The sequence below is a fragment of the Chiloscyllium punctatum genome, chromosome 7 (genome assembly GCF_047496795.1).
Source record: "Chiloscyllium punctatum isolate Juve2018m chromosome 7, sChiPun1.3, whole genome shotgun sequence".
Lineage (NCBI taxonomy): Eukaryota > Metazoa > Chordata > Chondrichthyes > Orectolobiformes > Hemiscylliidae > Chiloscyllium > Chiloscyllium punctatum.
Window position 1 is genome coordinate 59,313,198 of NC_092745.1, and position 11,410 is coordinate 59,324,607.

At 42.7% G+C, this 11,410-nt stretch overlaps 1 protein-coding gene across 5 annotated transcripts in view; it reads left to right on the forward strand.

The window, feature by feature from the left end:
• Nucleotides 1-8,561, forward strand: part of LOC140479688 (P-selectin-like) — a 63,651-nt gene extending 55,090 nt beyond the window's left edge. For all 5 annotated transcript variants that reach the window (XM_072573696.1, XM_072573697.1, XM_072573698.1 and 2 more), the window contains one exon: nucleotides 7,430-8,561. In XM_072573696.1, coding sequence (XP_072429797.1) covers nucleotides 7,430-7,443 — 14 coding nt within the window. In that variant the 3' untranslated portion in view covers nucleotides 7,444-8,561. The remainder of the gene's footprint in view (nucleotides 1-7,429) is intronic.
• Nucleotides 8,562-11,410: the final 2,849 nt, after the last annotated feature.

An 11,410-nucleotide genomic window follows, 5' to 3' on the forward strand; every position in this document is an offset into this window, starting at 1 on the left:
TTCTCTCTCCTCCTGGGACTGTTGTGCCTGGACAGGCAGCAATTCTTTTCTAAAAGCAGAAAATCAGAAAAAGTGAGGTGGAGTAGAAGGCACGAATTTTGTGGTGACACCATTAGCAGCTTGACCATCATTACCAGGTCCAGGGAAGATGAAGATGAGCTTGGACTTCAAAAGGGACATATGTTCTCAGCAATTAGGAATGGCAAACCTTCAGTCACTGCCAGCCCCATGATGCAGAGAACCTTCTGCTGCTTAGAGGCTCGTCTCCCACTGCTTCTGCTCTGCTTCTTTCTACTTTGTGCCCTGTAAGAAAGTAGAAGAATATCTGGGGATAGTGTTGCACTGTGTTTGGGTAATCCATCTGCCACAAATGAATAGCTAGAAGTCTGAGAAAGCAGCAGGAGCTGGGTGCAAGATTGGCATTAGAAACATGTGAAGGTGGGATATCTGGATGTTAGCCTTGAGTACCAAGGGCTGTGGAGGGATGAGGTTTGTGATGCGTTTGTCAATGTGAGAGGTTTGAGCAGAAGATATCATATGTAGATGAATTGTTTGAACTTGACCACCAGCATAAGGTCATTTAGATTCCTTGTGACACAGCGACTAGGTTTTGTGCTCCAGACATTAGCGTTGGCCTCCCTGGTCACCTTCTCCATATACATTGTGAGAAAGGTCATTGAGGGCCTCCTGATCCCATGTTTGTGATGATGTCTTTCAGCCTGTCCATCTCCACCACAAAGTCCTACAGCATGGACATATTAACTTTGGAGTCCATTTACTGCCCTCATGTTCTATTTTCCAGTTCTCTTTCCAGCAGCAGTTCAGTTTATTCAGTGCATTTTCCCTTTAAGAGGAACAGACTGCCTTTAAGAACAGAAGGAAAACTATGCTGTTTGTAAGCTGCTGCTCAGATTCCTAATAAGCACGGAGGATGAGAGTAGCATTGAAGCAGTTTGGCTTAAAGCTAATTCAGTAAGTGAGGTGAATATACAAAATTTAGATGTTGCCTATCTCTGTCTCAATGGATATGGGCAGATCAGGAAACATGCCACACATGCCAGAAAGCTGCCCAAACCAAATTAGAGTACCTGATATAATTTTGCTTCACTTTCCCCCCTCACCTTAAATGCATGCCACATAGTGTTAGACATATTCAACTCTTGGGAAAAATATTCTATCAACCCTTTCTATGTATCTCATCATTTTATAGACTTTTTTCAAGTCTCCCCTCAGCCTCCGCTGAGAAACAACCCTAGTTTTTCTAGCCTGTCCTTAAAGACCATATCCTCTAATTCAAGCAACATCCTGGTAAACCTCTTCTGCACATTTCCTAAGGCCTCCATATCCTTCCTGGTCTTCTAAAGCTGCAACATGACATCCTGACTCTTGTACTCAATTCCCTGATCAATAAAGGCAAGCATACTACCTAGCTACTTGTGTGGTCACTTTCAGTGGGTTATGGACTTGAACCTCAAGATTCATCTATACATCAGTGCTGTTAAGAGTCCTGCCTTTAATTGTATACTTGTCCTTAACATTTGAGCTCCCAAAGTGCAACACCTCGCAGTTATCCAATTAAACTCCATCTGCCATTTCTTCACCCATATCTGTAACTGATATATATCCTGCTCTATCATCTGACAACCTTCTACACAATCTACATCTTCACCGATCTTTGTATTGTCTGCAAACTTATTAACCCACCTATTTACATTTTCATCCAAATCATTTATATCTATCACAAACAGCAGAGGTCCCAGTACAGATCTCTGTGGACACCACTAGTCTTTGACCTCTAGCCTGAAAAACACCCTTTCACCACTACCTTCTGCTTTCTATGGGCAAGCTAATTCTGAATCCATTCAGCCAAGTTGCATCTTAATCTTCTGGATGAGCCTACCATGAGGGACCTTGTTGAAAGCCTTAGTAAAATCCATGTAGACAACATTCACTTGTCTACCCTCATCGATCACTTTTGTCACCTCCTCGAAAAATTCAATTAAGTTAGTAAGACATGACTTGCCCCACACAAAGCCATGCTAACTGTCCCTAATTAAGCCATGCTTTTCCAAATGCATGTAAATCCTATCCCTCAGAATTCCTTCAAATAGCTTCCTAACCACCTACGTGAGACTCATGGATCTATAGTTTCCTGGACTATCCCTATTTCCGTTCTTGAAAGAGGAACAACATTAGCTACACGCCAGTCCTCCAGGACTTCTCCAGTAGCTAGCGAGGATACAAAGTTCTTGGTCAAGGCACCAGCAATCGCCTCTCTTGCCTCTCTCAATAACTTGGGGTGGATTCCATCGGGGTGTGGGGGCTTATCTACCTTAATGCTCTTCAAGAGACCCAATACTACTACTTTTTTAAATCTCAAAATGCCCTAGCAAATTACCATGCTCCACACTAATCTCATTCTCCTCCATATTCTTTTCCTGGTTGAATACTAATGCAAAGTACTCATTCAGGATCTCATCCACCTGCTCTGCCACAAATGCTTCAAAGCACTTTACAGCTGAAGTACTTTTGAAATGTAGTCGCTGTCGTAATGTAGGAAATGCACCAGCTAACCTATGTACAGCAAATTCTGAAAATGAGCAATCCATTTCTGTGATGTTGATTGACAGGTAAAATACTGATCAGAACTTTGGAGGTAACATCTTTTCTCTTCTTAAAAGTATTGCAATGAGATCTTTTACATTGACCTTAGTGGAAAGATGGAATCCTAGCTTAATGTCTTATCCAAATTATGGCAACTCTGACAGTGCAATGTTAGACCATAAGACATAGGAGTGGAAGTAAGGCTATTCGGCCCATCGAGTCCACTCCGCCATTCAATCATGGCTGCTGGGCATTTCAACTCCACTTACCCGTATTCTCCCCATAGCCCTTAATTCCTTGTGACATCAAGAATTTATCAATCTCTGCCTTGAAGACATTTAGTGTCCCAGCCTCCACTGCACTCTGCGGCAATGAATTCCACAGGCCCACCACTCTCTGGCTGAAGAAATGTCTCCGCATTTCTGTTCTGAATTTACCCCCTCTAATTCTAAGGCTGTGTCCACGGGTCCTAGTCTCCTCACCTAACGGAAACAATTTCCTAGTGTCCACTCTTTCCAAGCCATGTATTATCTTGTAAGTTTCTAATAGATCTCCCCTTAATCTTCTAAGCTCCAATGAATACAATCCCAGGATCCTCAGCCGTTCCTCATATGTTAGACCTACCATTCCAGGGATCATCTGTGTGAATCTCCGCTGGACACGCTCCAGTGCCAGTATGTCCTTCCTGAGGTGTGGGGACCAAAACTGGACACAGTATTCCAAATGGGGCCTAACCAGAGCTTTACAAAGTCTCAGTAGCACAATGGTGTTTTTATATTCCAACCCTCTTGAGATAAATGACAACATTGCATTCGCTTTCTTAATCACGGACTCAACCTGCATGTTTACCTTTAGAGAATTCTTGACTAGCACTCCCAGATCCCTTTGCACTTTGGCTTAACGAATTTTCTCACTGTTTAGAAAGTAGTCCATGCTTGTATTCTTTTTTCCAAAGTGCAAGACCTCGCATTTGCTCACATTGAATTCCTGGACCACTCTCCCAAACTGTTTAGATCCTTCTGCAGCCTCCCCACTTCCTCAGTACTACCTGCTTGTCCACCTAACTTTGTATCATTGACAAACTTCGTTAGAATACCCCCAGTCCCTTCATCCAGATCATTAATATATAATGTGAACAGCTGCGGGCCCAACACTGAACCCTGCGGGACACCGCTTGTCACCGGCTGCCATTCCGAAAAAGAACCTTTTATCCCAACTCTCTGCCTTCTGTGAGACAGCCAAGCCCCAATCCATGCCAGTAGCTCACCTCGAACACCATGGGCCCTCACCTTGCTCAGCAGCCTCCCGTGTGGCACCTTAAAGGCCTTTTGGAAGTCTACTTAGACCACATCCACTGGGTTTCCCTGGTCTAACCTACTTGTCACCTCTTCAAAGAATTCCAACAGGTTTGTCAGGCATGACCTCCCCTTACTAAATCCATGTTGACTTGTTCTAATCCAACCCTGCTCTTCCAAGAATTTAGAAACCTCATCCTTAATGATGGATTCTAGAATTTTACCAACAACCGAGGTTAGGCTAATTGGCCTATAATTTTCCATCTTTTGTCTTGATCCTTTCTTGAAAAAGGGGGTTACAACAGTGATCTTCCAATCATCCGAGACTTTCCCTGACTCCAGTGACTTTTGAAAGATCTCAACCAACACCTCCGCTATTTCCTCAGCCACCTCCCTCAGAACTCTTGGATGTAGCCCATCAATTTTAAGACCTTTCAGCTTTTCTTGCAATTTCTCTTTGTAATGGCAACCATACTTAACTCAGCCTCCTGACTCCCTTTAATTGTTGGGATATTACTCATGTCTTCCACTGTGAAGACTGACGCAAAGTACTTGTTAAGTTCTCCAGCTATTTCCTTATCTCCCATCACTAGGTTTCCAGCATCAGTTTGAAGTGGCCCAATGTCTACTTTTGCCTGTCATTTGTTTCTTATGTATTGAAATAAATTTTACTATCAATTCTAATATTACTGGCTAGCCTACCTTCATATTTGATCCTCTCCTTCCTTATTTCTCTCTTTGTTATCCTTTGTTTGTTTTTGTAGCCTTCCCAATCTTCTGATTTCCCAGTGCTCTTGGCAACTTTATAGGATCTCTCTTTTTCTTTAACACATTTCCTGACTTCCTTTGTCAGCCATGGCTGTCTAATCCCTCCCCAGATAATCTTTCTTTTCTTGGGGATGAACCTCTGTACAGTGTCCTCAATTATACCCACAAACTCCTACCATTTTTGCTCTACTGTCTTCCCCACTAGGCTCTGCTTCCAGTCTATTTTCGTCAGTTCCTCTCTCATGCCCTCATAATTACCTTTACTTAACTGTAACACCATTACATCCGATTTTGCCTTCTCTCTTTCAAACTCCAGACTGAACTCTACCATAAGGTTTTTTTATAAAGTCTGGTTCATTAGTTAGCACTAGATCCAGAATAGCCTGCTCCCTTGTGGGCTCCATGACAAGCTGTTCCAAAAAGCCATCCTGTAAGCATTCCATGAATTCCCTTTCTTTGGATCTACTGGCAACATTATTTACCCAGTCCACCTGCATATTGAAGTCTCCCATGATCACCGTGACCTTGCCTTTCTGACATGCCTTCTCTATTTCCCGGTACATGTTGTGCCTCTGGTCCTGACCACTATTAGGAGGTCTATACACAACTCCAATTATGGTTTTTTTGCCTTTGTGGTTCCTCAATTCCACCCACACAGACTCCACATCATCCAGTGTCATTCAGTGCCATAGATTTAATTTTGTTCTTAACTAACAAGGCAACCCCGCCCCCTCTGCCCGCCTCCCTGTCTTTTCGATAAGTTGAAAATCCTTGGATGTTTAACTGCCAGTCCTGAACCCCCGCCACCACGTCTTTGTGATGCCTACCACATCATAATCATTCACGATGATCTGTGCCATTAGTTCTTCTGCTTTGTTACGAATGCTACGAGCATTCAGGTAAAGTGCCTTAATGCTAACTTTCTTATCATTAGAGATATTGGAAGTCATAAGATGTCCTAAGTTATCCTTCCTTTTTGCTGCATTCCCAGTCTGCTTCAAGGTTAAATCCGCCTGCACATATGCTATCCGGCTGCATATCTTTCAATTTAACTCCATACTCCCTGTCGCTTTCACTTTCCCTTCCCCCCAACTCAGAAGTCTGGGGGGGAAAGGGAAAGTGAAAGCGACAGGGAGTGTTCTCTCAGTATTACACAGGAATATCAGCTTGGATTTTTGGGGCTCCAGTCATTGTGTGGGACTTGAACCCACAACTTGATAACTCAACATTATGCATTCTACCATTAGGCCATGCACAAGTTGACATTTTGTGATTCTTATGTACTTTCTGATTCTAGTAACCTGTTAGCAGGACTGACATATATTCATTCTCTCAAAGCTATTGGACAGATTCTTATAGGGCCCTGGGTGACGTTGTTTATTTTGAGAAATCTGAGCCGTTGAGTAAAGCCCAATTCAATGCTTGGTGCAACCACTAGCATTTTCCAACAGAGTTCCAGATGTTGAGATGATTTTCTCACTAGGAAATGCTAAGTTGCCTATTAACCAGGATTATTGTTCGTTCTGACCCTCATCAATCTCACCTCATAAATACACAGCTTCTTATCATACCATGGGATGGATAGAAATTAGAAGCCAAGAATTCCCAACATGAAAGTCAGAGTGGATACCTGGTGATTCCAGCATGTTGCTTACTCCTTTGGACCTCCATCTTGAACACCTGGCACTGATGCCTCAGTCACATGCACCTCACATCCTTGGACAATGGTTTCCAACATGTGCCAGCCTCATTTGACCATCATGGCACATCTTCAATCCACTTACAGAATGCCTCTGGATGATAATGCTGCCCTTCAGGCACTGACAATGCCGCGGTGAAGAAGTGTAGGATTGGTGACTGATGGTTTGTCTACCTGAATTAAGTGACCATCTTAACCAGACCTTAAAGACTCTCGATAAGTTATTTTTTCTGGTTCATTCATGGGATGTGGGTCAGAATTTATTGCCCGTTCCTGGTTACCTTTGAGAAGGGGAGCAGTGTTCTTGAACCGCTGTAATCTATATGCTGTAGGTTAACCAACAATGCTGTTATGGAGCTCCAGGACTTTGACCCAGCAACAATGAAGGAAGGTGATACATTTCCAAGTCAGAATCGTGATTGGCTTGAAGGGTAACTTGCAGGTGATGATGTTCCCATGTATCTGCTATCCTTAACCTTTGAGATGGAAGTGGTCATGGGTTTGGAAGGTGTTGTCTAAGGATCCTTGGTGAATTTCTGCAGGGCATCTCATTGATGATACACACTGCTGCTATTGAATGGTGGAGGGAATAGATGTTTGTGGAAGTAGTGCCAATCAACCAGACTACTTTGTCTTGGATGGTGTCAAGAATCGTAAGTGTTGTTGGAGCTGAACTCATCCAACTAATTAACTCAGTTAGTTGAATGTATACCATAGTAGGAATTCAAAGCCTTTCCCACAACTTTTTATTTTAATTTTCTTGGGATGAATAATGCATAGGTACTGAGTGGGAAAATGTCATTGTTCGTTCTGCCCTGTAAGAGGTGAACAAATAATTTATTCCAGATTAAAAGCATATATTCCTGTCTTCTAAATGAAAATGTTTTTCAAGTTTTTTGAAAGCAAGGGGATATTTATTACCTAACCTGAATATATCATACTGTGCAGTAGACAACAATGAATCCCAATGAGCAGCGAATAAATCAGGCTTAATTCATGAAGAGTCAAGTTCCTTAGGTTAGAAATTTGAGCATAACTATCGTAAATTTTCTTTTGTTAACAGGATCCATTGAATAGGACAAGTGCCTTTGGTACAAATGCACAAAGGAAAAAAAGACGTCTGACAAACGATTGGTGTTGTTCCACATCAAGCATGCTTCCTTCATTGTCTCCAAGGATGCTGCACTTTTCTCCAGCATTAAAGCCTCAACGAACCAACTTCCTCCTCTAGTTGTCTCAAGCAACTGAATAACCAGCTACATTTACATCAATCTGCCTAATTTGAGATTAAGACTAAAAATGTAACATCTTCACATTCTGTTGGATCCTGCACTCTGCTCTCTCCCTTATATCTGACCGCTTTCTTTCACTTCTGTAACATCCCATCATTCCTGTTAAAATCCTAATCTGATACACCAATTATTTATGAACCACCTTTTATCCTTGAGCTACAATTTATTAGCAGAGATGTTACTCACAGTAGTCCACATCTTCATTACTCCTATCTTCGTTAAGATCCACTGATGTTTTATTGTTCCTGGGAATCAATTTTATCACATTTCTCCTCTGTGATTATGTCCCTCCTTATTTCCAATTACTTCCTTAAATGTATGTCCCTCTATCACTGGCCTAATTCTCATTGTTAACTTCCTCTACTTGAACATGTTTGCTTCTTCAGCCATTGTGTCCCTGTCCACTGCAATTCTGTCCTTCAGCATCTCCACTGTCACCTCTCTCTGTCACCAAGAGAGTGCTGTTCATACTGCTCGTTGATCATGGATTTGAAGGCCTTATCCCTCCTGCAAATTGTTCAGATAGTGTCCTCTGTAAAGTGGACTGAGGTGCTTCTAAGCAAAGTGCATTTAAAAATGTAATTTGTTACTAATTTCTGCACATTTGAGTAGCTAACCAAATGACCTAGTTACATTGCCCAAATTATTACTTCACTTGGAGTGGACAAAGTTTAAAAAATCACACAAAACCACATTTATATCCAACAGGTTTATTTGGAAGTACTAGCTTTCTAAGCGCTCCTCCGTCATAAAGGAACTAGTGGGGCAGAATCATAAGATACAATTTACAGCAAAAGATCACAGTGTTATGCAATTAAAATGATATATTGAACAAACCTAGATTGCTGAGGTTAAAACAATGACTGCAGATGCTGGAAACCAGATTCTGGATTAGTGGTGCTGGAAGAGCACAGCAGTTCAGGCAGCATCCAAGTAGCTTCGAAGCTACTTAGATGCTGCCTGAACTGCTGTGCTCTTCCAGCACCACTAATCCAGAACCTAGATTGCTGTTAAGCCATTCCTCTTTTCCAATGGGTTTCAGGTTCTAAAAGAGGAAAGACCTAACAGCAATCTAAGTTTGTTCAATATATTGTTTCAATTGCATGAACATATGATATTTTGCTATAAATTCTGTGTTTTATGATCCTGCTCCACTAGTTACCTGATGAAGGAGCAGTGTTCTGAAAGCTAGTACTTCCAAATAAACCTGTTGGACTATAACCTAGTGTTGTGTGATTTTTAACTTTTTGTTTTAGTAGAGTTTGAGGAGTTTAACTAATGTAATAGAATCAGTAGTTTCATGCTTCCTGAGCAAAAAATGCATGAAGATGTTTACTGTAAATACAGCAAATAGTATAATCTAGTTATTCTATTGATCAATTAAAGTTAATTAATGGGGCATTTAAAGACCCATTGTCAGTCCACAAAACTCGAACAGCCGGGCAACTAACCTTTCTCTTTTCATGGCTTATTCTATCAAAAACCTTCAATGTAAGCATACATTCTACTGCACAAAACTTACAAGATTAAAAAGTACTATTCAAAAATATTACAATTTACCAAAGCAATTGATGCAGACAAGAGTTTGATAAAATGCTAGGCAAGATTCAGATAATGCTTCAGCTACATGCTAAATTACAACCAAAACCCTTTATTATGTCAACACCTGGTATTCAATAAATCAATGATGTTGGAATGGGCAATTATGCCAAGTTTAGTTCTGTAAATAAAATGTTTTAATTATTTGCAAAACACAATGTTAGAGGTGTACTTGAGCCAAAATCTATGTTGACCACTGGTGCTGTTTTGATTGTTCAGCATTTGTGTTACGGAAAAGTTTAGGACTGATGGATGAACACAACATAAAGCAATAATTTTGTGACATACATCAATCATTGTATCACTGGATGTCAAGAGGAGAGGGGCCAGCTGGCCTGTACAGCAAGAGATTAACTTATCACTGGGGCCATGTCAGAGACAGTATAATGGACACCCTGCATTGATAACAAACCAGTGATCGAACGATGGGCTTGTGATAGTTTATATTCAGATGTCATAAGACAACACAATATTTAATTCACATTGTAGCTTAATTGATAAGCATTTGGTCATTTGTTTGAATATATTTGCCTGTAATAAATGTTATATTTTGAATTTATGGAAAAGCCTGTTGGATGTCTCTTTTGTTCTCATTACCAATAATAAAAGAGAACAAATTAACCATTTTAGTGACTATGTAGGGTCCATCTTGCTGAGTAATTAGGCCTGATTTCCAGTGTTTTCCTCACACAACACACCACCTCCCCAGTCCCTCAATTGGTATCTTGTCCACCACCATTTTCCATTATGGTCTTTCATCTCCCATGCCCTCTCCCTACCCAATTTCTCTCTCTTTCCTTTGTTCCCTCAATTCTCACTCGAGTGCCTGTCCTCCATACCAGTACCCTCTCTTCCCATTTCTTATTCATAGCCTCTTTTCCTCCCATCAGGGCTCTCACCCATCCATTCTCTTATGACCTCTTTTTCCCACCAGTTAACCCTTATCCTGGTGCTCGCTCATACCTGCCTCTACTTCCACTGATGCTTCCTCCACCCTCACAATACCCTCTTTCCCACACCCTCAAAATTGCCCTAAACCATCTTCTCACCTCATGCCCTATTTTTCCCCACCATTGTGCCCCCAATTCCTCATACATCTTCTCTCTCTCATAACCCAGTCTTTGATTCCTGATGAAGGGCTTTTGCCTGAAACGTCGATTTCGAAGCTACTTGGATGCTGCCTGAACTGCTGTGCTCTTCCCAGCACCACTAATCCAGTACCACGCTACTGGTCCATCTCCCAGGTCCCTTCTCCCTGCACCTCAATGTCCACATACTCCACCTCTGGGGCGCCTACCCTCTTGCTCTACCGGTGCTGTCTTCAGGGAGGAGAAAGTGAGGACTACAGATGCTGGAGATCAAAGTCAAAACGTGCAGCATCTGAGGAGCAGGAGAGTTGACGCTTCGGGCACAAGGTCCTGCCTAGTGCCACCCCCCCACCCCGGCGAGCAAGAACAAAAATCCCCCCACCAGCGTCAACCAACATTTAACTCCGCATTCCCCAACACAAACCCTGAGACCCTCCTCACGTGACTCCGCATTCCCCAACACAAACCCTGACACCCTCCTCACGTGACTCTGCATTCCCCAATACAAACCCTGTGACCCTCCTCACGTGACTCCGCATTCCCCAACACAAACCCTGTGACCCTCCTCACGTGACTCCGCATTCCCCAACACAAACCCTGAGACCCTCCTCACGTGACTCTGCATTCCCCAACACAAACCCTGTGATCCTCCTAACGTGACTCCGCATTCCCCAACACAAACCCTGTGATCCTCCTAACGTGACTCCGCATTCCCCAACACAAACCCTGTGACCCTCCTAACGTGACTCCGCATTCCCCAACACAAACCCTGAGACCCTCCTCACGTGACTCCGCATTCCCCAACACAAACCCTGACACCCTCCTCACGTGACTCCGCATTCCCCAACACAAACCCTGTGACCCTCCTCACGTAACTCCGCATTCCCCAACACAAACATTGTGACCCTCCTCACGTGACTCCGCATTCCCCAACACAAACCCTGACACCCTCCTCACGTGACTCTGTATTCCCCAACACAAACCCTGTGACCCTCCTCACGTGACTCTGCATTCCCCAACACAAACCCTGAGACCCTCCTCACGTGACTCCGCATTCCCCAACAC